The following is a 26,186-nucleotide window of genomic DNA, read 5'->3' as shown; positions in this document are numbered from 1 at the left end:
GAGGAGAGGGAGGACACGTGGACAGGTCACAGGAGGGAGGGCGGTGGCGCCACCTACAGATGGACATGCAGTGGTGGTGCAGCTTGTTGCGGCAGCCGTCCTCACACACGGTCAGGCTCTCCTCGTCCAGCATGCCCAGCAGGCAGATGGGGCACAGCTGCTCCTCCTCGTCCTTGAGGCTGCAGGGCGAGAGGCAGGGGCGAGAGGGCAGCGTCAGCTGGGCGAGGGGGCCGAGCCAGCGCCACAGGCACGTGGCCTCAGAGTGTGACCGAGGAGTTCCCGCGGGCAGCACCTGTGTGCGAGCCCCCACGCGATGGCTCTTTCTCCTGTCCTCTCTCTCCCTTCAGACGCACGCATGTGCAAGTGCAGGCTGTGGGTGTGAGCTAGCTTTCCTGGCTATGAATGCCACGCAGGAACTACAGCTTTAGAGATAAGTCACCCGAAATTCTGCCTGGCACCTTCTGAATAAACCAACTGCTGTGACTACATGTGCACACGCCGCACGCCAACACCTCAAGGCTGCGGAGGCTCAGCCGTCCGCACCCGAGTGAAGGCCACTTCACACCTCTGCTGGGTGTGTGCCCGGGCCCATCGCTCCTAGAAACACATCTTCAACGCACACACCTTTCACCTGGACTTCCAGGGACACGTCACGAAGGAACAGAGAACACACGCCTGAGGATGTTCACTGCCGTGTTACTCAGCACAACGGAAAAGCCAACCAGATGACAGCAAGAGGTTAAGAAAGGCAGGTCCTCAGACCCCGCGGGTGGGAGGAGGGCGGCACAGCCACCGCCAGGCACCATGGCGCCTTCACAAAGGACCAGGTCCCACAAACAGCAACAGGGAAGATGCCGCAGACATGATATGGTGAGGAAAGCAGATTTCTGAGTGAGATAGTCAGAGAAAGGCAAGTATCACATCATCATCTCACTCATATGGAGAATCTAATGAGCAAAGTAAACTGGGGGACAAAATAGATCCAGAGACACGGAAGCATGGGACAGACTGCGGAGTCTCAGAGGGAAGGCGGGGGAGAGAGAGACAGACCAAAGAACTTAGATGCACATATGGCTCGCCATGGACAGACAACAGGGCAGGGCGCCCTGGGGAGGGGAGGGAGTGGGTGGAGGGGTCAATGGGGGAAGCATCTGTAATACTTTCAACAAAAAATTAAAAGAAAAGAAAGCAGATAGCATGATAGAATTCAAACTGTATAGGATGATACCATTTATGGCAAAATTGCCGCTTTATTGTGTATACTTGAACTATATTGTATATATATGGATATTCCTAATATACAAAGTGCTTTTAAAAATCAGTAAGAAAAATACTAATAACTCACTAGTAAAATGGGCAAAGAAGATAAAAAGGCAAAAAAGATGCCAATAACCCTGAGGGAAGTACAGAGTGCATATTGAATTTAATGACGCCATTTTGTCCTTTGGGGGCAAATAATCTGACAGACACACGGGTTAGGCTGCGACATGCCCTGGTCCCGACACAGAAGGCAGCCCTCCGACACTGCTGGGGAGAGGGCGGCCACCATGACCCACGCCAGCGAGAGAGGGTTCTCGGGACCTTCATGACGTGACGAGTGGCTTCTGAAATCCTCTGAGCAGAGGGCAAGGACTAGTACTAGCCTGCGGCCTGGTTGTCAATAAAGTTTTATTGGAACAGAGTCACACCTGTTCACTCACAGGTCATCTGTGGCTACAAGGGCAGAGCTGAGCAGCATGGGCGAGGCTCCCCGCCCTCAAAGCCCGAAATATTTAACGTAAAAAAGTCACCTCTAATCATACCACCTGCTAGTAACCAGTGTAGCTTTTACTCATTCCAACAGTTATGCACCTTTAATACCTTTGACATATAAAAACGGGGTTCAGGCATATAGTATTAGAACCTGGACTGTTTCACGCTGTTCAATATTCTTCAGAAGTGTAATTTTAATGGCTGCACAAACGACTCAGAACACGAGTGTACTTTAACCATGTTCGCTGGGTGTTGCAGCTGTTCCCAATTTTCCATCATAATACCGTGAGACGTAGCCGTCTCTGCCGGCCTGTGCATTTCTCAGATTAAAACTTGCTTCTTAAAGAAGAAAAGTACAGGCCTCGCTGGTGTAAATGTCCTTGCCCAGTGGACAGAGTGTTCAGTGCCTGAACAGTACCCACCTGCTCTCCGCACTGGCCGTGGCTGCGCTCGGAGAGGACAGCGTGTGGGAGCTGGACATGCGGGACACGAACTTCTGGATGGTGCTACGAGAGGGAGCTTTGATCCTCGAGCTACGCCTGCTGTGATATTTCTGGAACAAACTCTCAACCTGCCATTGAAGAGATAATAACAATGGTATTTGTGCCATAATATACACAGGAACAGTCCTAGAGGCTGAATTATTTGTGTTTTGTTTCAAAGTTTTTCATGAAGCCACCTAAGAGCTTCAGAACGAAGAACACACACAGCTTACCACAGACAGTGTTACTATAGCGGCAGTGTTTACTGGTTTTCAGACCAGAAGACTAATTCATCAATGGATTATAAGAGAACTATTTATAGACCAGAACCTACTGAATGACAGCTTAAATTGAGAGCTCACGGAAAATTTTTAGAAATATATCATAAAAATTTGTTGACAGTTTTACTCTAAAGCATTTATTTAAAATTACCTCAAAATTCTTTAAAGTTTTTCTCCACAACATTGGGTCGGAAGGTTCCAGCTGAAACACGCGGAGCATGACGAACAGCAGGTGGATGCAGAACGCGCCACGCCCGCAGCTGCAGTTCTGCGGGGACATGGGGAAGTGCTCTAGAAGGCTCAGCGAGCACTTCTTAGAAAGTATCTCCAAGTTTATTGTACTCAAGTTTCTACTAATTAATATGCAAGAAAGTCTACAGCTATCTCCACAAATTAATCTCGGATTTTTGGTAAATTTATTAAATAGAACAAATTTGTATATTAAGTATATCTAAAGTATGTTAAGTCAAGAGTAAAAAACTTCAAAAACACATTAAAAATAGGTATTAGCCCGCCCTAGCTGGTGTGCTCAGTGGTTAGAGCATTGGCCTGCCACCAAAGTATCTTGGGTTTGATTCCGGGTCAAGGGTATGTACTTGGGTTACAGCTTTAAAAAAAAATAATTCTTTATTGTTGAAAGTATTACATATGTCCCTTTTTTTTTTTATCCCTTTGACCCTTCTAGCCTGTCCCCAGACGCCACACCCGCCCCCCCGCCCCCCGCCTTCACCACCCTATTGTCTGTGTCCATGGGTTATGCATATGAATTGCAGGTTTGATCCTTAGCCCCGGTCAGGGTGTGAGCGGGAGGCAACCAATGATGTCTCTCTCTTACATCAATGTTTTTCCCCCCCGTTTCCACTCTCTCTAAAATCGATGGGAAAAATATCCTTGGGTGAGGATAAAAAAAACAACAAAAAAATGTTTATTAGCCCAAATACATTTTAAACTCATGCGTTAGTTTACTAAATTTCAGAAAGCTGTCGTGCATAAACCTGAGCTGTTGGCGGTCGGAATAAAGACCACGCGGGACCAACCTGCGGCCCGATGAACACGCGGTACTTGTTGTCCGGGCTGTCGCCTCCGATCAGGAAGGAGTTGGGGCCGATCTGCTGCAGCAGGTAGAGCCGGGCCCGCATCACCTTGTTCACCCGGCGGCTGGTCTCCTCGGGGCTGTACGGCGAGAAGCCGTCGGGGGACGGGGCTCTGCGCGGAGGCGTGGTCCTCCCGCTCTGAAACTTCACAGCATCGGCGTGTATTAGAAAAATGGCTTACTTCTCCCAAGAAACAATACCCCAACATGTATCAGCCGGCCACGGGGCACTGCATATTCTGAAGAAACACCTCCATGTTTGACATAACGGGACAGAATGCACGTTCAACGCACCTGAGCCCCACCGCTCTCCCAGGCGGTGGCCTGTTACACATGCGTCCGAGGGCCACAGAAACAACACGTTTGCTAAACATGAACTTACTGGCACCGGGGACGCTCGCTTCCTCCTCACTCCTGGGGACTCGGCCTTCACGGGGCGCCCGGCCGGAGAGCCGCCGGGGGACGGGCTGCGGCGGCCTTTGGGAGCTGGGCACGCGCTCGCCTGGGCCTCTCCTTGCGACTCAGCTGCCACGTTATTCATTTCCAATCCATCTCCTTTAATAGGGATTGGCTTTACCACCTAAACGAAATGCCAATATTCTGATTACTTAAAAACAGACTAAGAAATGAACCCAGTGAGGTTTACTGCACATTCAACGGGCAGCTCGTCCGCTTTCACTTAGCATGACTTCAACCACGAAGGCCCGATGTTTCCCCCACAGATGTCAGTCCTTCAGGCTTGCTCACGGGTTCACACGCTATCACACGTCCTTCCGGAATCCGGTGTTCCCTGTTACTACACGCTGATGACGCAGCATTCAAAATCAATGGAAACACAAGCACTACAGCTTCTACAGGGAATTCACTCAGCCGGCCCGAAGCAGGGTTTTCTTTTTCATCTGCACGGACACATGCAGGACCTGAAAACGCCACTGGGCATAACCTGAAGGATCAAATACTCCGACTGGTTCCTGGGGAACCGTGTGTCTTGTCTGGGGCGATGTCACATTACAGCCGGTGGCTCAGGCGACAGGCTGAGCCGTCAGTCTCTGAAGGGGACGCAGTTTACCAAACCTGCTGTTCCTACACCTGGGCTTTCAGACCCAGCCCGGCCGCGAGCGAGCGCTGACCCTGCGGCCTCAGGCCAGTCCCGGCTCAGCCGGCCGCCCGCTCCCTCTCCTCTCTCCACTGGCCAGAGCATCTGCAATGCGGCCGGTGTGACCGAGGAATGGAATTCTTACTTTTATTCATGTTTCAAGTTAAACAGGCATATGGGGTGAATCCAGGGCTAGTTAATCATTGGGCAGGGCTGTGGTGGAGGCGTTTCCAATACCCAATGAATGGTTTGCTCGGTAACTTTCATGATTCTAGCCACTTCCCTGCCTCCTGACACGCACACACCCGCACGCACACGCATCACCAATGGCATCTGTTCATACAGGAGCAGACACCGTGGTGTGCATGGGCCTGGGTCACTGAACACTGGGACCCTGCGCCCTCCACGAGGCGGAAGCAGCATGTCTCAGATCTGAGAGGCGGACCTGTCCCGTTCTGCTGCGCGTGGCTTTCCCGCGCTCACAGATGCGCTTTTTACGAACGAAGGCAACACCCCCCCCCCCCCCCCCCCCCCCCGCAGAAAGATCACGCCTGCTCCGCTGGGGTGGTTGGAACCGACCCGCCATGTCTCTGAGGCCCGCCTGCACTTTAGAGGGAAAGCCATGGCCCCTCCGAACTGAGGCTCTGGGCTGCGGCCCCCAACCTGGGCATCCTTTTAATTTATCTCAAACCCGAGTCTACTTCGTTTTTTCTGATTTCCTGAAAGATTTCTGTTATTAAGATCCTTGGATCCTACCTTTCAGATAAAGCATCAGAAGAAAACCTGAAAGATTGCTTTTTTTTTAAAGTTCTAAGACCACTGTAACTCTAAGGATTTTAGGTGCTGGCAGTAGGGGGCAGTGCTGCTCAAGCATTCCGGCCGGGAGGCTCCCACTATGGGCTCCCCCCCACCAGCCCGTGCCCGGGGCTCAGTGAGCAGGGTGAGCTGTGGGTTCTCAGCAGCCACAAGAGCAAGCAAACCGCCTGTGCACTTGGACTGAAGTCACACCAGCGCCCAGGGCATCGCCGATGCCCCTTCCTCCCGCCCTGCGGGCCCCACTCACCACCGGGCCCCTGCGGCTCCTGCGCTCCAGCCACTCGTGCCGCCAGGCAGGCATGCAGGTGGCCTTCAGCCTCTCGCGGATCACACGCTCCTCCGGCCGGTCCTCCATCCTGTGCAGCCCCCGCAGCGTGTCCTTGCTCTCCATCTCCGGCCTGCAGTGGGCGGGGCAGAAGTTGACAGGTGAGAAATAATTGGTGAGAACAAGAAAAGCAACAGTTTATACTTTCCATAGACACATAACTAGAAAGGTCACGGCTACCCCCCGGGGCATTCAGAGGGCGTGCGCCCATCACCATGGCCCGCGTCCTGCTCGTTGGCTGCGGAGTGTACAGGCGCCGGGCTAGGGCTGCCTGGTAGCACGGCTTCACACCTCTAACCAGGAAGGCCCCTACCCATCCTGCTCACCAGCCCTCACCCAGGGAGACTCCGACATGCTCAAGCCGAACCCTACACGTCCACGCTAACTGATGGGTTTCTTAATGGTTCGTCCTCAGCTTGGGAACACTGTTCGTCAACCGTCAGTGGCGGGAGAGACACGGACGTGTCTAAGGGATCGGGTGATGGGCACGGGGGGCACGCACTTCTCCCTCCCAGCAGCCCCCCCAGGCAGCACTGCCGGGGCCTGGGGCCGGGAGCCATGGCAGGGACACAGCTGTGGGTGGCAGGACCCGGACCAAAGCTGGTGGGCTTGAGTCAGAGTGACGGCTGTCACTTCTCATCACCGAGTCCTGCAAATAAGGCCGGGCCCATGTGTACTCAGCACACGTGGCAACACGCAGCCGTTTAACCCATAATTTGCCTGTCCCTTTGGGGCATATAAAGAATTCCAAAGTAAACAGGAAGAATGTTCGAAAGACTTTCCTGCTTCTAAATTAGTGCACGGTAAAGCGCTCAACAATCGCTGTGCAGACACAACAACAGGAAGTTCACAAAAGGTGGGGAGTCACTGGGCCGTGTCACCACCTGAAGCAGCGGCTTCAGATCGCCCTCCAGACAGAGAGCCGCGCAGACCGACTGTGTTCACGGCACACGCCTCACGCATGCAGGGATGTGTGCGGACATGTAAAGCAGCCGACACCCAAGGTGCTGGCGTCCTGCAGTGGTGAGAACTCAGTGTGCGCTACGGACCAGACACCGCTGACAGGTCAGACGGACATAAACCACGGCGAACTGCCCGCGAGGACACGGATGACCGAGCAGACACGGCTAAGGAAGAAGAGGCTAGGGTGCTTTCTCTCATGAACCGCATTTTTGTTCCATTCTCCTCAAGACTCCTTTCCTGACCACAGCATGCAGGAGTCGCGCGCGCGATGCAGCTGCCTCGTGGGGAGTCCACGCAACGGGCTTCCGTGGTCTCGGCACTAACGGGAGACAAAGGGCGCGGCGGACGAGCTGAAACTGGCGTGGACACCACACCCAGGCTGTGCTCCTGCCTGAGACCAGCTACACCGAGACCAGACACCCTCGGCCCCAGAGGAACATCCAGCAGCGGCCCCGCCCCCCCAGGCATCGCGGCGGTTCCATCTCAGTCTCGCCTGCAGGCTGTGCGTGTGCCCAGGTGGGTCTAGGATGCACCTCGAGGACAGCCCTCCGCAGTGGCGCCGAGACTCCCCATAAACCCAAGTGCACTCACAGGTGAACGTGAAACAACCCTCTACACAAGCGGGACTGACTGACCCTGGGCACCGACAGAGCTGGGAGACAGGCAAGTTCACAAGCATCCGTGGGGCCAGGCATGTGAGCGGCCGGTCAGGACGATGCTAAGACCTGCCGAGAGGGGACTCAGGGGACCACCACATACTCAGCCAGCTGGCGGGGAGCGGTGCAGGGATGACGGAGACGCGCCAGGGTCAGCCGCGCCCCCACAGATCTCAGAGAAGACCAGGCAGACCCAGGCAGGGGCGGAGGAAATAGTTCCCAGATGAGCAGCCTGCAGTGAGGACACTACTTCCTGAACGGCAGTCAGGGGACACCTCGCCGTCAGCACAAGCACACGTCAGCTGAGCCGGCGTGAGGCCAGGTGTGTGATGGTCGACGCTCCACGAACTCACCGACGCATCACAAGTTAGGGACCGAAATCCGAGGGGGATGTTTACGCGACAAGTGAAAGCGGTCAGGACTGGACGCTGGTTTTGTGAGTTTGTAGGAGGACCACGTCACCGATCAGATGACACCTTAGCGACAGAAAGGGAAGGACCGACAGGCCCAACGGGCGGAAGCAGCCAGCTGTCCGGAAGCGCTGCTCTCGAACTCAACCCCTTTCAGAAAGGCTGCGATCACCTGGGACCCCAGCTCAGTGACCTGCTTCCGGGCCGCAGCCGCCAGGCGCTGTCTGTGCTCTCCCACATCCGGAGCCAAAGCTCCCGTGGCTTACCCTTCCTTCGCTGTCTTTATACTTGACAAGAAGCCTCAGAAACCTCTGGGAAGCAGGCGTGTGAGCAGCCTCTTCCTCAACCTCTGAGCATGGACGGGACGTGGTGAGCGAGAAGGATGCAGTTTGTCAGTGTTTGCTAAACGTGTGTTCCCTTTCAAGACGCCCTCGGTGCGACGTGGCGAGCCCCGGGCGGGGATGTGTGAGGAGTGACATAAACGGGGGGGGGGGGGGCGGGGGGCGGGGTTCAGACTCCCTCCACCCACGCGGGCAAGGCAACGTGTCCGCCCTGCAGACCCCGGCCCGGGACCCTCCCTCGCACCCCTCTGGCTCAGCTGGTCAGCACGCGTCGGAAGAAAACCCAGAGAAGAAACCCACGCGGCGGTCATGGGTCTCAACACAGACCTCTCGGCTTCCTCAGCGCGAAGGCACCGAGAACCACCGCGGAGACCGACAGCCCGCAGCCCATCCTGAGAGACGGGCAGCAGCAGAGGCCCTGACGTGTCACCAAGACCCGTCCCTGCCGAGCTACTCGCTCTGTCAAGGACTCAGGTCTGCAGTGAAGACAAAGTCGTCAGCCAAAACGCACCTGACAGCTGTTTTCTCTTAAAGTCTGGACGCCCCAAGGAGAGCCCAGAGCTGGAACTGAAAGGGCCCCTGTCGCTCGTGGAGATCCATCGACTGACCGTACAACTGGCCTCCGTTTAAGAAACACGCTTGACCTGCAGAGCCTAACGAACGAGGGGGAGGCGGGAGCAATGGAGCCGAGCGCCGAAGTGAGCCAAACACGCCACACACCGCACGTGTGCCGATAAACCGCCGCTCGGGCCTCGTGAAATTCCCATAAAACCGCGTGTCTTCGTCAGGGCTCAGTGCTCACCTCTCCCTGATACTCCATCTTCTCGTCAAGAACTCCCCAAAGCACCCACGGGTCCTGGAAGCAGGTAGGGGGGTCTGCAACCCAGGAACCTGCCCAGATGACCTGCGGCCCAGCTGTGTGGACAGCGTCCGTATCGTCCGCTCGGGACAACATCCCAGGAGATCCTGACCAGTGTCCTATGTTCCCACCCCCTCCAGGTCCTGGAATGACTGCGCCCAGCTGGGCTCCCCGAACCTGCTCCCCGAGCAACAGGACACCCGTGAGCACCTGGAGGGGGTGGGGGTGGAGGGTGGCTTTCCGCGGGCAAGGTGCCGGCTCACGCTTCTGCTCCGATGCCGTCGGCACAACTGGTGTGAAGACACAAACTCCCCCTAAGACACCTGTCGCCTGGCTGACCCCTGGGAGGGCCCAGGAGGGAGCCAACTGCTCTGGCACGTGTGGCATGCACGACAGCGCACGCCTGGGCGCAAGAACACGAAGTGCACCGCGTCCGGACGGAGGGAGGGAGGACGGCCTCAGGCAGGGGCCCCGGCGGAAGCCCCCAGTGGGCCCCGAGCACGCCAGCGCACGCTTCGGTCACAACTCGGCCCCCACGAGAGCGGGAGTCCCTCTGTCATCGCTGGTACCCGGGGCCTGGCACGCAGCCAACCCTTCCTCAATTTGTTGAATGAATGAATGTTTTGTTACAGCATCAGCTACAATGATGAACTCTGAGAAAACTGCTATGGAGCATTTAGTAACCATGGAAACGCCATCACAGGCTGCTCCCCGCACCCGGGCCAGCCCTCCTGCGTCAGGGTTTCAGGAGCTCACTCTCTACTTCACCGCGAACCCTCCTTCCCCACCTTCCAGCCTCGGGGCTTCTGCCATCTTCCTGCTCAAAACCAACCACCCACCCAGCCCGAGGCTGCTGGCTGCCCCACCTCGGCTCCCCTATGCACCCCGCCCCCCGCCCCCCGCTCTGTCCTGCTCTGGCCTCTCAAGGGGCACCTGTCACCCCTAAGGGAGCACCCGCTCCAACACGGGCACCCACACACCGCCCGTGGGGAGACGGTCTGCCGCCGGGCCTTCCAGCCAGGGACACGCGCCGACCATCCTCTCCTTGGACAAGGTCCCTCCCACCGTCCCGGCCCCTCAGCTCTCCGTGCTCCCTGCTCTCCCGGAAGCCCCGCGCCCTCCGACGGCGGAGTCACGGCCGACAAGAGGAACCCGGCCTGCGGATCAAGGAATTCAAGGGCCCGCAGGACCTGCAGCCACTCGTTCATCCCTCGGCCCCCATCAGGGGCTGCAGCCGGAGCTGGTCGTGACGGCGTCAAACACGGGGCTGAGCAGCACGTCCTCCCAGGGATCGTCTCCACACGGAATGCCAGGAAGACTCACGGGAGACAGTCGGTTCCGGGACCCGACAGGGGATCGCCCTGGACTTGGAGGGCGGGGCCTGAACTCTCTCTCAGGAGGACGTCCTTGAAGCACTGTCCTGCCTCCTGTCCTTGCTGCTCGCATCACCATGGCCGCAGGGACGGTCCGGGCAGCACTCACATCGCCCTCAGCTTCCTGCAAGTTTCCCCGAGACCAGGGGCCGGTCTCCAGGCCCGGCTGCCGGCACAGGCACCCGCAGCATGTCAGCGGCCACGCCAACCCACGGGCACGCCTCCACGGGCAGCACGCGCTGCGTGAGACCAACGGGACAGCAGACACATCGCAATGTAAGTTAAGAAGGCCGCACAGTGGGACGTCAGACGCCGCGAAGGGATGGAGCGGGTTTCATTTTACCCCAGTGACCTCTCTCGAGGTCATCTCAAAGGTCATCTCCTTTGTCTGCCAGAGGCCCGGGTGGGGGCCCGCAGGTGGGGGGGATGCAGGTCAGGGGGACCACGGGTGGGCGTGACCGCAGGTGGGGGGAACACAGGTCGGGGGACTGCGGGTGGGGGACTGTCTTCTCTCAGAGCTGCCAGGCTCCCCTAACCCCAGGGAAGGTGCCTGCAGAACCCACTGGGGGTGGGCATGTGCTACCTCCTGTCGTGGGGAAGAGCAACATCAATAAGTGAATGGCAGTCACCAGGCATAACTCTATGTGAACGTCAGCCTTGGACCGCAGTATCTTCGTAAGGAGAGCACGGGCAGCGGGCTCGGGGAGCCGCGTAACGAGAGCACGGGCACCCGGCTCGGGGAGCCGCGTAACGAGAGCACGGGCACCCGGCTCGGGGAGCCGCGTAACGAGAGCACGGGCACCCGGCTCGGGGAGCCGCGTAACGAGAGCACCCGGCTCGGGGATCCTGAGCACGTTACACATGGATCCTGAGCACATTTCTGTAGCAAGCTGCTCACTAGAGAGAAGCTGACTTCAGACACGGGTGGTGGCATCCTCTCGCCAGAGCTTGGCCCGGAAGTGAGAGGGAGGGAGGAGGGAGGAGGGAGGAGAGGCAGGAAGTTCCTGAGCACAAGCCTTTCTCTTGGACGAGAGGCTGCCGTTGGGACCCACCCCCACTGGGCCGGCCCTGCTCTCCGGTCTCTGCTCCATTTAACTCGCCCAGCAGGCCCTCCTGCAGCGGAGGGAGCATCCACTGTCCACTCGGAAAACCGCCGATCACTCCCGGGTGCGCGGAGGACAGGCTCGCTGCCCGTTTACTGGCGACGCGGCTGGCAGCCGGCTCTCGGGTCGCCGCGGCTGGCAGCACAGGCCCCGCAACCAAGACTCAGAGGACGGGGCTCTGGTCCTCATCAGCCGCGTCTGGAGCGGGAGCCGCGTCTGCTCCCAGGGCCTGCGTGACCCGCCCACAATCGGGAGGAAGGAAGGCGGTGGTCCGCGGGAGGGGCAGGCCCCGGGGACCCCAGCGGTGCTGCTGGGTGCCGCGCTCAGCGAGAGCCGGCGGCTCCGTCCAGCGGGCGCAGAACCGCGAGGAGCTGAGTTCTGTGTGAAGGTGCTTCCGGCTGGGCAACCCCGTGAGTGAAACGGTTACGAGTCCTGCTCCAGACCTGCTGGAAAGGCACAGGTGCCAGCACTGGAGCCCGAGTTATCGGAGGAAAAAGAAAGACTGATGGTGCAGTTCATCCTTCCCAGGAACCGCCTCTGTCCAGGTTATGGGGAAAGAACCCCGAAACGTAATTAAATCTGAGGCGCGCGGTTTGGGAACAACGTAACCAGTGTCCTAAGCACTGTGTCTCCCGCACACATTGTACACAGAAGCTGTAACAACGAATAACAGCAAACACGTCTGCACACGTGTACACACGGAAGGGCTTTGTAAACATCAGGAGGAACCGGGGACTGCTTTGCCGACGGAGGGGATCCCGGAAAGGTCCCTTCCTCGCACGTTAACGTCGAGGGAAAGAGAGAGGTTTTAATTGTCATCAAAATCAGATTTAAACTATTTCCTAAACTGCTCTCCAAGTGTATTTACTGAGCACATATACGCAGTTATGTTTTTTAAAAAGTATTTTCTCATCATTTAATATCAGTTAACAAATATTTTTCTCTTCCCTGAGCTTTCATTGCTTTCCTTTTGTATTTTCTTTATGGTTGGTACCCAGGTTAAATTCCATGAGTTTGTAAATTCAAAAAATGAATTGTTTCAATAATTAGAATAAATTTAGCCGCAAGAAACGTGTTTCAAATTGAACTGGGAAGTCGCTAGAGCGTGAGGGAGCCAGGACGCCAGGAAAGCCAGCCGCCTCGTGTCACAGGCGAGGAAGTGAGACCCAGGGGGACCTGGTCTGCGCCCCCCCCCCCCCCCCCCCCCGGGGCACTTTCCCTCCATCAATCTCAAAACAAGGGGGACCCAGCAGCTCGCAGGGCGGCCACGGTTGTGCCACTGCCTTCCCGGGACTCGCGGCAGCAGCAGGGCCTGATCTCCCCTCACCTGTGAGGTCACGACTCTCCCAATTTCCAGAGGGAGCGTGGAGGTGCAGAGAAGGGCTGGCAGCTGACTCCTGGGCCTGCTCCTAACCACGTCACTGCGCCGCAAGCCGCCCGAAGGCGACCAGCCCAGTAGCCGAGCCAGTGCAGGACCAGGCGGGGCCGAGGGGCTGCCCGCACCCTGCCCAGCGGTTCCCAGGCAGCCCACACCCGCAGAGGCAGCCCTTCCTCGGGCCTCCTGACCCACTTCCGAGTGCCCTGTGGTTACCTGACAGCGACAAAGGCTTCTTCTGTCCCCAGGGGGCACCTGGGGGCTGGCCAGTGCAGCACGAGGCGGCAGGAAGCGCTGTGCTCGCTGACCGAGCCAGGAGCCGACCCAGGAGGGTCCGGCCGCCTGCCCCCTGCGTTCCACCGCGGGGCTTCCGGGCACAGCGGGCCTCCTCGCCTCCTCCAGGTCCCGCGCCCTCGCCACGCCTCCGCCCCGAGGCCACGAAACTGCTGGCCCCTGTCACCTGCTGACCTCCCCGCATTCCTCAGGGCCTGGCAGGCCCCAGCTTCCCTCCCCGGAAACGCTGCCTCCGCGGCCCAGTGGGCGCCTGTGCCCGGGAATCATGGACCCGCCTGCCACCTTCACGGGCCTGCTCGGGGGCTGGGCCTCTGCCCTGCCTGCAGTGATGGCGGCTCTGACGCTGGGCACCCACCTTGGCATGTGCTCCTCTGCCCAGAGCGGACGGAAGAGCTCAGAAACCTCACACCTGAAGTGCTTTTTCCCACAGCCAGTCAGCGGGCCAGCGCCCGGGGCCTGCGCCGTGGGCCGGGGTGGAAGGCCGTGGCGGCCGGGCCAGCTCGGTCAGTGCTTGGTCGCCTGGCCGGAGCTGAGGCGGCCTGGGCTGTTCCCACGACAGCCCTCTGCTGGGCACCAATACTGCCCCGAGGCCGCGCTCTGAAATGCCAGCAACACGAGCAGGAAACCCACCGCTCGCTCGGGTGACGCCTGCGTGAGACTCAACGCAGCGCAACACAGCGGGCCCACGCGTGTTCAGAGAGGCGCCCACTGAAGCTCCCGGAGGAAAAGAAGGGTGAGCTGGGGAGTGATGGGGTGAGGGGGACCGAGGCGGCGAGGGGACCAAGCAAGTCTCTGCCCCTCACTAAGAGGCGGGTCTCGAGACCGAACAGAAAAAACGAAAGGCGACCCGACCCCATCCTTGGAACCCCAAAGCCGTAACAGCAGCGGAGAAAACCAGCCGCGAGGAAGTCGGAGCGAAGCTTCTAACACGCAGGGCGCCAGGCTCAGCACGAGAAGCCAACGCGCTCTCCGAGGGAGAGGAAGCGCCTGGAGGCGTCAGGACGAGGCGCAGCGATGCCCAAACCTGGGAAGGAGCAGGAGGAGCCAGCCTTCGCCGCCAGGGAGCCGGGCCGGCCCCTCACACGCAGGCTTTCTGCCAGAGCAACGTGACCTGGCCGGCGCTTTCCAGGGCCACGGCCACGTGACTGTGTCTCAGATGCATGTCCTTTGACTCAGCAATTCCACTCCTGAACGTTTCACAGAACTAAATGCACAAACATACGAAAACAGACACACAATGGTAGTCCCTGAAGCCGAGTGTAACAGCTGAGAAGCAAACAATACAAATGTCTAAAACCAGGAAACTGGTTCATGAGCCGGCCACACCGTGGAATACTACGCAGCCACGAAAAAGACACTCCAACCACCACCCAGGCTGCGGAGACACAGCAGCTTCCCCAGGCCGCACAGCACCATCCCTTCGTTAGGGACGAAGACACACGTTTTAAAAGTAACTTCTGTGCTTTCAGGACTGAGCGATCGTTCCGTGAATTCCATGTTTTATCCTGTGAATTCTGAATCCCACACACAGAGGGACGTTGTGTAACATCATGGGGGAGTGTTGAACCAGAGCAACTGAGACACAGTCTCAAAATTCAAAGTAAACTTAGACGGAAACGCTCACGCTTTTTCAGATACACTGACGTCTACAGCAATCCAGCACACCTTCACAATCTAAGGCTCAATGGATGTCATTTGATTGATTGCCCAAGGGGAACTTAAGAAGACCAACAGAAATCCAGAAAGGAAGTAGCAGATGTAGCCAATTATTTTGAAGGAGAGAACAAAAAGGAAGGAATGTGAACCGTTTGTCTCAAAACATCACTTCAGAGCATGAAGACGTTAAATGCTTTCGCAAGGAGCGTCTCACTGAACCAGAACCCTGCAGGGCCGCGCCCTCGGTGCAACGCTGGCCTCGCTGCCTGCCTCCCCGCCTCCCCAGGAGTCAGTGTGTTGGCGGAGACCGATTACTAAGTTCCTGAAGGAACCACAGAGAATATGGCCAACGGACAAAGCAACACCTTCCCACTGAACAACCCGCGAGGCGTTCCTGACGCGCGGCACCGATGGCGTGGAGTTCTAAGGAAACGCCCACGCGTGTCTGCAAGGCCACAGGAGCCGCTCTTGCAGGTCAGCCAGGCGTTTGCTCCTCGGGCCCAGCTTTCCAGCTCAGCTCGCCGGCTGGAGAAACGGGACAACCTGGAATGGGCCTCAGTCGCCCTTAAAAAGCCGCACGTACACGGGATCTCACTCATTTACCCACAAGGAACCGGATGCCCAAGAGGGTAAATGAGTGAGATCAGTGCTGCGACCCTCGAGGGGGGACCCTCGAGGCTGTGCAGGCGCGAGAGCTCCGGCGACACCAGGTGGCCCCCGTCTGCAGGGAGCGTGTCCTCGCTCCTGGCTCTCGGCCTCGCCCACGGCCAGCCCTTCTCATGGCTGCTGCCTCTCCTGGCGCTGCACGCAGGCTGTAGGAACACGACCCTAAGGAGGTGTCCGCGAGGCTGAGCCGCCCAGAGCCCAGGCCCAAGTGTAAAATCAGAGAACTTCAAAGCCGGGTCTGGTTACAGCCTCTGGGGCCAGGGCTCCCTCCCCCGGGCGGCGGGAAGGGCTGCAGGCTCAGTTACACCAGCGCCTGGGCTCGCGGCTCCTCCAGGTCCTCGGAACCTCACGCAAGTGCTTGCCCAGCACATCCTTGCTTTTTAAAAAAGATATATTTTTACTGACATCAGAGAGGAAGGGGGAGAGAGAGAGAAACACCAATGACAAGAGAGGATCATGGATCGGCTGCCTCCTGCACGCCCCCCACTGGGGATGGAACCTGCAGTTCAGACATGTGCCCTGACCAGGAATCGAACCCTGACTTCCTGGTTCATAGGTGGACGCTCAACCACTGAGCCATGCCGGCCAAGCGAAAATCCGTGCATTAATGCCAACGTGAACTTCTACTTGTCCCAAGTGGAATGACTGCCAGAAGTTAATACATTTGGGGTAAAGCAGTGATTAGGACAAGAATCCTAAACGTGGTCTGAAGTTTACACGATGTTCTGAGGACTTGACAGAAGGAATCGTCACACTAACACACAACTCTTTCTGGCGCCTATTCGTGTGTATGGACAAGCGTGCGTGTACACACACACACACACACACACACACACACACTCGCGCGCGCGCAGCTCCCGGGGAAGTGCAGAATTACACACAGAGCAGTCCTCTCTGCCCTGCAGGTGACCCTGCAGCATGGCTGTTCCCTCCACGCCCGGCCGTGCAGTCCGCCCTCGCGGGAGGCACCGCGTGGCTAACAGCCAGGCCCTCCGGGGTATACCCGCAGGAATCGGGAAGCGCCGACTGCCTAGGCCAGGCGTCCTCAAACTACGGCCCGCAGGCCACATGCGGGTGTTTTTGCCATTTTGTTTTTTTACTTCAAAATAAGATACGTGCAGTGTGCATAGGAATTTGTTCATAGTTTTTTTTTTTAAACTATAGTCTGGCCCTCCAACGGTCTGAGGGACAGTGAACCGGCCCCGTTTAAGAAGTTTGAGGACCCCTGGCCGGGTAACCGCTCAGCGAGGCCCCCGCTGGCGCGGACCAAAGGGGAGAACAGACGGCCCACAGGTGCACTGCCCGGCGGCCAGCACCTCCCCACTCAGGCAGCAGGTATTGCCGAGTGCTGCTGTGCCAGGTCTCCTGCCAGACGCTGGGTCCCACCCACCCATGGGCGCTGCCCCTCAGGCCTCCGTGTCTGGGAAAAGCGTGAGATAACATGTAAGTCACACAGTGAGCTGAGATGGGATGACGAGAGCTGGCTGGGGACGGGGCGTGCTCCCGCAGAGGGTGTGGCGTGCAAAGGCCCGGCGGCAGGCGTGTGGCTGAGTTTGAGGACCTGAAAGAGCCGTTCTGTGGGAGCTGGGGCGAGTGTGGTGGAGCCTGGGGCCGGCGGGGGCCAGGCCGCGGGGACTCCACAGCACGTCACAGCTCTCTGGGCTTTTCCAGTGGAAACACGGGGACGTTTTGAAGTTAAATTATTCCATTTGCTAATTTTAAAAAACTAACTTCATTTTCCAGAGGAAATTGTTACAACCAGATGTACTCTTGTGAACGGTCACTTGGGCTACATAACACGGAGAGCGGACCGGACGGGCAGCAGGCGACAGCGGGCGGGTCGCAGGCCACACGCCCGCGAGGCCCGGAAGCCTCCACGAGGGCCGTGCCCGTCACGGGCCAAAGGCATCGCTGAGGCTGGCGAGGGCAGAGGAGCCGACGAAGCCTGGGACCCCATCTGCTCACGTTCTTGTCCCAGAGGACGACGGCCCGAGGAAGGATGGTCAGGTCCACAGAGGGGAGGGCCGTCCGTCAGCCCAGACGCCAGACACTCCCCAACAGCAGAGCCTCGACTCCCGGCACCCGACAGCGGGAGCAGCTCCGGCCACACCTGGCGACTGAAGGATGAAGGTCTGCTTTATACACATCAGCCCACGTTACGACTCCCCCGTGTTAGACAGCGAGCGCTGACACCAAGCCGCACCACAGCTCCTGAGGTCAGGCCTCGCCTGAGCGCGCCCGAGCAGACACGCACGGACTCACGCCGCTGGGTCCCTGTCGCCTTCGGATCCACCGATTTTAAAGTGGCACCTGGTACTGCTTGGGCCAGACACCAGCCGGCATCGGTGAGGACAGCGAGGAGGCCGAGCCGCCGCACCCGCCCCGCCGAAGGGGTTCGACGCTACAGCAGCTAAAGGGACCACGCGGCACTAACGGCGACCATCACATCAGTCAGGACTGAAGCCTCCGCCACCACCCAGCACCCTCCCTCCCTCCCTCCCTCGCCGCTCACCCCTCACCATCACGCCTCACCGCCCGCGCCCGCCCGCCTCCGCGAGGCCTGGGTCCCTGAGGAGCTCCCAGGTGGCAGTCCTTTCAGGAGAGAGAAGGCGCTGGCGGGGCCCCAGAGCCTCAGCTCTGACCCCACATCTCAACGCGGCTGGTGCTCGGGCCCCAGGACAGCTCCTCCTCCCACAGCCCCAGCCCCACGGGGCACCCGCTGTGCCTACCCCGGAGCTCCTGTTCTCCACCAGCAGAGCTGCTTCCCGTAGCAAAGACAGGTTTAAAGCCGCGATGGCAGGCGCTGAGCTTCTCGCGCCCCAGGCCCCGTTTTTACTTTTCCTCCCGTGCGCGTTCCCGTGGGTCTGAGAGCACAGGCAGGAGTGGCTGGAAATGACCTGGGAGGAGACTGCTCTTCCGTCCCGAGGAAAGGAAGCCTCGGACCACGCGTCCCAGGAACACGGGAGGCCAGAGGCAGAGCCAACGCCGGTGACCAAGCGGAGGAACAATGCTCAGGGCCCCCCCACGACTCACCCGGGGACCCCGGGCCCTCAGAGGTCAGAGGGGCACCGTGTGGGCCGTGCGGGTGAGATCCCGAGCACACGTGTGTAATCTGGGGTCCCCTGTGTCACCGCACTGAACGTGGGGGTGCATGTAACACCTGTTCGCCCAGCGATCCACCCCCAGGACTGGTCTACGCGGATGCTCTCCCTCCCCCACGCAGACCGGGGCCGCCCGGGAGGTCACCGAGGCGAGGGAGGGACGTCCGCGTCGCCCACGGACGATGAAATGCAGCAGGAGCGAGACATCTCCGGGCACTCCACCGACTGCCAGGAGGCGGCGGGCCGGCTGCACTGCGGCACGGCCGGGCTGCGGAGCGAGCGGCTGGCGCTGGGCCCGCAGAGAAACCTGCCAGCTTGTTACGGACCACTTCCGCCTTAAAGGCACGCCAGTCTGCTCATTAATTTGAAAAAGAAACGGAGGCAGCGAAGAGCGGCGGACAAAGGGGGCCGTGCAGTCAGGACGCCCGGTCGTGTGGTGAAGGCTTCGGCGTCGCACACGAGTTCTGCCTCCGAAGCGCAATCAGATGCAGCGGTGATGGCGACACAGGGAAGGCCACCACGGAAAAGGCACCAGACCCCCCACTGCCCCCGGCCGTGCTTCGCCGCAGCCACACCCGCTTCTGGCCCCTGGAGGGGCCGCTTGCTTTCAGCCCGTTCCAGATCCTCTCCCGTTTACAACGACCTTCAAGCAGGCGTCCTCCAACTACGGCCCGCGGGCCACATGCGGTGTTTTTGCAGTTTTGTTTTTTTACTTCAAAATAAGATATGTGCAGTGTGCATAGGAATTTGTTCATAGTTTCTTTTAAACTACAGTCCGGCCCTCCCACGGTCTGAGGGACAGTGAACTGGCCCCCTGTTTAAAAAGTCTGGGGACCCCTGCCTTAAAGTATTCCTGGAAGAACGGGGTTCATCCCTGGTCCATTTCCCCCCATCAACCTTCCCATTCCCCTGCCCAGCGCCGTCCAACGTGGACTCAGGGTGCGAGGCGGCCAGGACGGGGACGACGCTGCACCCAGGGCAGACCTGGCAGCCGGCACCGCAAAGCGGCCCAGGTGAGAGGCGGCCGCAGCTCCAGGCGGTCACTTTCCCACGCCACCGCGGCTCCCTGCCGCCGCCGCCTCAGCAGCCAAACGCCTCTCACCCGGAACAGGGGGCGGCAACATGCCAAGGCTGCACTTTCTCACTCGGAGCACTGAGCGCCCCGTTTTCCCCTCGGGGGACCCGGCCCGGGAACTGCCTGGCCACCCCGTCATTTCTCCTGGAAGCTGGGCCAGGGCCCTCAGACGCCAGGCAAGCTGCAGCTGGCCCCGCTCGCTCGCTCGCTCGGCTGGAGGCGAAGGCCACGCCTCTTTCCCTATGTGGCAACCTTCACGCCACAGGTCACAGGTCACAGGTCGGACGTGTCTGAGACCTGCGCCCTCTGCTCGAGGAGCGGGAGGAGCCGGGAGCCAGGCCTGCCTGCGAGAGGGCTGCTTCGCTCTCTGTGCGCAGGAGCCTCCCCGGGAGGAATGCTGGCCAACCGGTCCCCTCGCAGCATCAGATAGGGAAGGAGAGCAGGAGCTGCGCCCACGCCAGCGCTCATCGTTCCCTTTCAGAATCATGTTTAATACGGTTAATCCTGCAGAGCGCACTAATTCCCTCCCTGGTTCAAAACAGACCTGAGACCCTTCCTTTACAGCTACAGATCACACATTCATGGAAGCCTCACTTATGTAACGGCTTCTCCTATCTTATAAGGTCACCAGCGAAATTAAAACTTTTATTTTTAGGTAATAATGTTTCTATACCTCCTTTAGTAAAAAAAAAAAAAAAAAAAAAAAGTAAATCACTACGTTGTATTTTTAGCCTCGCAGCGTCTAACAGGAAGTGAAAGCTGAGTGCCAGGAGGTAGGAAGCAGCCTACGAAACAGCTTCAGTTTTAAACAAAAACCAACATTTACGAGCGCAGACACCCCGCTCGCTCGTCGGGCCAGCAAACTGATAGCCAGGCCTTTTTGTTACAAAAATAGGATGGAGTAACTGTATCCACCAAACTCACAACAGCCCTCGCTGGAGAGCAGCACTGTAATTTTTCCTCAAAGACAGCACATTGGAAGAAAAAGCCCCTAATTCTGTAAAATAAGGAAAAATCCCAAACCCTTGGGCGCCACTTACAGGCACAAAGCCTTCACTGACTTCGGCTGCGACCCCGAGGACGAGGGGCGGACCGGAACCTTCTATTTTTAATACGAGTATTATTTGTGCAATTTATACTTCACAAATGCACTCTCTACACGTTCGATTTCTACATCCAAAGATTAACCACGGAAGGAAACGCTGGAATAAAATGTCACAGAACTCTCTAGACAGATGGGTCCCAGGCCCGCGCTACCACTGCCACGTAAAAGCAGTTCCAAGTCGCTGGATTTTCCTCCTGGAAGAATGAATGTAACTATTGTCAAGAAAAGTAAAACGCAGAGTCCAAATGAGATTTTACTGAACAGCTTACAATGAAAGTGTTTATGCCAACAGATTCAAATGAATTTTAACCCTCTTGACAAGGAAACTGGGGGTGGGGGTGGGGGAGTCACTGTATTTCAAAAGCTGGAGAATAAATCTTTTACCATAAATAGTCTTCAGGTGTGACATTTGGGGTGAACAAACTAGCATTCTGGCCAGTGAAATTCATCCTTAAAAAACGACCATGCTGATAAGCCCATTACTTCACCCTCTGCAGTGAGAATGCTCCGTAAACAAAGGGGGAAGACCTCGGTGTGGATGCACATCGCTCACACGGGCTCCCTCAGCCCCGACCCGCCTGCCCCGGTTAGTCCCCGCGGCTCGTCCCCACCAGAGGCGGACACGGCAGACCGGGCCGTCCCGCACGCAGCGGCCTCCCGAGAGCAGGGGGATGACAGACGCGGGGTTCCGTTTTCCCTGGAGCTTGTGGGCGGCGTCCCGCCCCGCGTGCAGGGCGCGGGCAGCGGGCACACTCGGCGAGGCCGCCCCGCGCGGACAGGAAGCGCCGGCCGGTGCCCTTCCCTCGGCGCGCGGCGCAGGGACCCTGTTTTCGGGGTCGGGGTGCGCGCGCGCGTGGACAACCTCCAAGGAAAACACGGTGGTTTTAAGTCATCGAGTTTTTAAAAAAGTGTCAAATCACTTCGCCAGTTAACGGAAACCAACGCTTGCCCGGTGCCGTCTCGGAAACACTCCGGCCAAGGTCAGCGCTGCTCGGGGAGGGGCGGCTGCAAACGCCGCGGAGACCCCGGAGCGCGGGTGACCCGTCCCGCGGAGAGGAAGGTCCCTGCACAGAAACGCGCCCGGCGAGACCCGCGGGTGCGAGCTCCCTGCCCGGCGGACGGGCCGAACCGGCGGCTGCCCGGCCCCGGGTCCCAGCCTCGCGGGGCGGCTGCGGGGACAGTCGCCGCCGGGACCCGGAAAGGCGGACACGCGGCCCCGCGCCAGGCGCGCAAACGGCCAGCCAAGGCGCCGCGGTCCTCGTGGTGCAGCCGCGTCCCCGGGAGCAGCCGGCGCCCGCGTCCGGAACCAGGGCCGGTCCCGCGGCCGTGACAGGCGCCCCCGCGCCTGCCCCGAGGCCGGGCCCGTGTCCGCCCAGGGCTCGCCGGTCCCGGTCGCGGGCCTCCCGCTGCCTCTGCGCCCCCGGGACAGCGCCGGGAGGGGGTCCCCGGGGCCCCCGCGCGCGCCTGTCACTCGGCCGCGAACAATCGCGGATCCGGACCCGGAGGGCGCGCAGCCCCGCGTCCCAGCGCCCCGTCCCCGCCCCGCGCCCCGTCCCGCCCGCGGCTCACCCGGCGGCAGCAGGCGGCGGCTCCGCTGGCTCGGTCCCTGCGGCGCTCGGGTCGCCGCGGTCCCCCGGCTCCGGGGCGTGGGCGCCGGCGCGGCGGGCGGCTCCGGGGGGCGGCGGCTCGGGCACGGGCTGCGCAGCGCTGCCGCCCGCGGGCTCGGGCGCCGGGGACGGGGACCGGGGCGGGGACGGGGCCGGCGGCGGGTCCAGCTCCACGCTCCGCACCTTGCGCAGCTGCCGCCGCCGCCAGTCCGCGCCCCGCGCCCCGCCCGCCTGCAGGGACCCCCCGCCCGCCTCCGCGCCCGCCAGTCCCGACGACGACGCGCGAGTCCCCGCCGCCGCCGCCATTTTCTGTCGCGGCCGCGTCCGCCAGGCGGAGGGCGGGGCGGGGGCGGGGCCGGGGCGGCGGGGCCGAGGCCTTCTGCGCAGCCGCGGGGGGAGCGCGGCCCCGGCCGGGACGCAGGCGCGCGAGGGCGGGGCTCCGGGGCGGGGCGGGGACACCGGGGCCGGGGGCCGGGTCGCAGGTGGGGGGACGCCGCGCGCGCGGGGGCGGGGACATCGGGGATCGGGGCGCGGTCCGGAGGCGGAGGAGACGCACGTGCGCGGGGGGCGGGGGACCAGGATCGGGACCGGGACGCTGGGGGCGGGGACCCGGGGTCAGGGGGCGGGGGGAGCGCGCAGGTGGAGGGACGCCGTGCGCGCCGCCGCCGGACGGTCCGGCCGCCCCCGCGACGGGACTGCGCTCGGACCCGGTGCGCAGGGTCGTGTTCACCTTTGCCGTCCGCCCTGGGCGTCGGGGACCCCGCGCGGACCGACCCCCCAGACGGGACCCGACGTCCCGCCGACCTGCCCGGACCAGAGACCTGCGTGTTTGTCCTTAAAGCTCCGCCCTCCCCCGCCCGGGGCTGCAAACGGACTTGGCGGCCCGGGACCTGCGTGCCCAGCGGCAGCCACGACTCTGGGACCCGACCGGCCGGCGGGCCAGACACCTGCCCCGGTGCGCACGGCGCCGCGGCGTCGGGGGCGGGACGAGGGGGGAGGGGCTCCGGGCGCCCTCGGCCAGGTCTGCCCCGCGCCCCGCCCCGCCCGCCACGTCCCCGCGCCCCGCCCCGCCCCGCGGGCCACCGCCAGCCCCGGGGGAGGGGGCGCAGGTGCGGGCGGGGAGTCCCACCTGGACCGGTTCTCGGTTTTCGACCCTCTTGGGGCGCGGGGAGCCGCTGCGTCGCGTTCCTGCTTCCTGCCCCCCCGGGGGAAACCTCCCGCCACCCCCACCCACCGGTGCCCCGCGCCGGACTCCCGCGGAACCCCGAGACGGCGGGGGCGGGTCCCCGGGGCGGGGGGCGGGCTGCCTCGGAGTCCGAACTGTGGGCAGCGCCGCCCGGACTCTCGGAGGTGGAAGAGCGGCGGGGCCTCGGGGTGAGCGGCACCGGCACCGAGGGGACGGCCCGGGCTCTGACCGCCCCGCTTCACTCCCGCGCGGGTCTGCGTCCCCCGACCTCGCAGCCGGCGCTTCGGTGTGAGTCCGGCGGGACCGGCCCGGTCCAGGCAGATCTGCTCCCGGAGGTCCGCGTGGGGCTGAGGACGCGCCTTCCAGGGCGGCCCGGTGTCCCCCGACCGAAGGGCGGCCGCGCCCCGTCTTCCCGGCGGCCACGCCCCCAACCCGCCTGGACCCGGCCCCTCGCTCCTTCCTTCCAGGGAAGAACGGGCTCCTGCGGGGAGAGGACGGGCCCCGAGATCGGAGGAGGGGTCCCCGCAAAGGCGGCCCTCCTCCTCCTCAGGTGTCCGTCGCGATGAGAACTGGACCGAGTTTCGGGGTTCAGCGCCCACTGGCCGGTTCCCCGACCTCCGTCCACAGCTCCGCGTGGACCTGGCTCCGTGCTGGTCTCTGCCCAGTTTCCGGGGCTTTGAGTCCTTCTCTCCGTCAATCTTTTATGCAAATATTTGGGTTGTCCTTCTGCGTCTGGACACGGAAAAGAATGGAGAGGAAAATGAAGGACACGCCTGATGGAGGGAGGGGTGTCCCTCTGCAGCCTGGAGGGGAATTCGGCTCCTCAGCCAGCAGGGGCTGTGGGCCCGGGGCCGTGGGCCGGAGCCGTGGGCCCAGAGCCGTGGGCCCAGAGCCGTGGGCCCAGAGCTGTGGGCCCCGGAGCTGTGGGCCCCAGGCTGTGGGCCGGAGCCGTGGGCCCAGAGCCGTGGGCCCCGGAGCTGTGGGCCCGGAGCTGTGGGCCCAGAGCCGTGGGCCGGAGCCGTGGGCTGGAGCCGTGGGCCCCGGGCTGTGGGCCTGGGGCCGTGGGCCGGAGCCGTGGGCCCGGAGCCGTGGGCCGGAGCCGTGGGCCCAGAGCCGTGGGCCCCGGAGCTGTGGGCCCGGGGCCGTGGGCCGGAGCCGTGGGCCCAGAGCCGTGGGCCCCGGAGCTGTGGGCCCCGGGCTGTGGGCCGGAGCCGTGGGCCCAGAGCCGTGGGCCCAGAGCTGTGGGCCCCGGAGCTGTGGGCCCTGGGCTGTGGGCCCTGGAGCTGTGGGCTGGAGCCGTGGGCCCAGAGCCGTGGGCCCCGGAGCCGTGGGCCCGGAGCTGTGGGCCCTGGGCTGTGGGCCCTGGAGCTGTGGGCTGGAGCCGTGGGCCCAGAGCTGTGGGCCCCGGAGCTGTGGGCCCGGAGCCGTGGGCCCGGAGCTGTGGGCCCTGGGCTGTGGGCCCTGGAGCTGTGGGCTGGAGCCGTGGGCCCGGAGCTGTGGGCCCCGGAGCTGTGGGCCCCGGAGCTGTGGGCCGGAGCTGTGGCTCCTGCTCTGTGCCCTTCCCAGCGGCATGTGTCCAGCTGCCTGCACCGATTTCTTTTTTTTTTAAATAGATTTTTATTGATTTCAGGGAGGAAGGGAGAAAGGGAGGGGGAGAGAGAAACGTCAGTGATAGAGAATCATTGATCGGCTGCCTCCTGCATGCCCCCCGACTGGGGATCAAGCCCGCAACCCTGGCATGTGCCCGTAACCGCAATCGAACCCAGGACCCTTCAGTCGGCAGGCCGACGCGCTACCCACCGAACCACACCAGCCAGGCCATTGACTTCTTTGACGACATCAAGGAGACGTGTCTGCGGGCTGCTGTGCACGGAGAGCTCCCAGCCATGATTCCCAAGCTCTTCCCGTCCACCCTCTCTGACCCGCGTTGCGATGGTGTCACGTTGCGATGGGGTCAGATGCTGTGACCTCAGTGACCTTGGCACCGGTTTCCCAGATCACTGCCTCCACATAGCACTTCTGGGAGCCTCACACGGACCCGTGTCTGCGGCTGCATGTCTTCACGTGCACGGATGTCGCCGGCACTGGCAGGGAGCGCCGACTGAGCACGTGCAGGCGCTCGCGGCTCCTCTGAGGATGTTGTTTCCATCCTTACGGAATTACGTAGATAAAACATTCCCTTTTAGAGATAGTTGTATCAGTGGGCATTTATCGAGCTAAGTGCCATTTCAGACCCATCGGGGGTGTGTGTGTGTGTGTGTGTGTGTGTGTGTGAGAGTGAGTTCACACCTCTGTGAGATCCAGGTGGTGGGTAAACAAAGGGTGAGAATGAACCTTACTCTCTCAGGCTAGAGGCGAATACCCTGGAACACACCAGGGAAGTTGGGGCTGGAACTCGGCTTCTCCACGCTCTTTCCACCGAAGTTCCCAGGTGTTTCCAGATGTTCAAAGTCAGAAGACCTTGTCATCTGTGGGATAATGGGTCCCCAACAAGGACACCATAGGTGACATGATAGTAGAGAGTTTCTTAACCACTTTCTGCTTCGCTGCCTCATCAGTCACACCCGCCAT

The 26,186-nt window shown here is 60.9% G+C and overlaps 1 protein-coding gene and 1 long non-coding RNA gene across 2 annotated transcripts in view; one reads left to right on the top strand and one right to left on the bottom strand.

Moving 5' to 3' along the window:
- The window catches only part of MAP3K1 (mitogen-activated protein kinase kinase kinase 1), a 42,952-nt gene extending 20,217 nt beyond the window's left edge, over nt 1-22,735 (bottom strand). Inside the window, exons 1-7 of the mRNA XM_054715367.1 lie at nt 22,392-22,735; nt 5,768-5,918; nt 3,991-4,188; nt 3,553-3,753; nt 2,667-2,783; nt 2,175-2,323; nt 58-179 (exon numbers count right to left, since the gene is read on the bottom strand). Of these exons, the coding sequence (XP_054571342.1) occupies nt 58-179; nt 2,175-2,323; nt 2,667-2,783; nt 3,553-3,753; nt 3,991-4,188; nt 5,768-5,918; nt 22,392-22,735 (1,282 nt within the window). The remainder of the gene's footprint in view (nt 1-57; nt 180-2,174; nt 2,324-2,666; nt 2,784-3,552; nt 3,754-3,990; nt 4,189-5,767; nt 5,919-22,391) is intronic.
- Nucleotides 21,580-25,802, top strand: LOC129148893 (uncharacterized). Its single transcript, XR_008555926.1, has 2 exons — nt 21,580-21,802; nt 25,392-25,802. It is a non-coding gene; the product is annotated as an uncharacterized LOC129148893 (long non-coding RNA).
- Nucleotides 25,803-26,186: the final 384 nt, after the last annotated feature.

This window comes from Eptesicus fuscus, chromosome 4, assembly GCF_027574615.1.
Source record: "Eptesicus fuscus isolate TK198812 chromosome 4, DD_ASM_mEF_20220401, whole genome shotgun sequence".
NCBI classification, from domain to species: Eukaryota; Metazoa; Chordata; class Mammalia; order Chiroptera; family Vespertilionidae; genus Eptesicus; species Eptesicus fuscus.
Note: the sequence above shows the minus strand (reverse complement) of the source record. Positions and strands in the feature narration are given on the sequence as shown.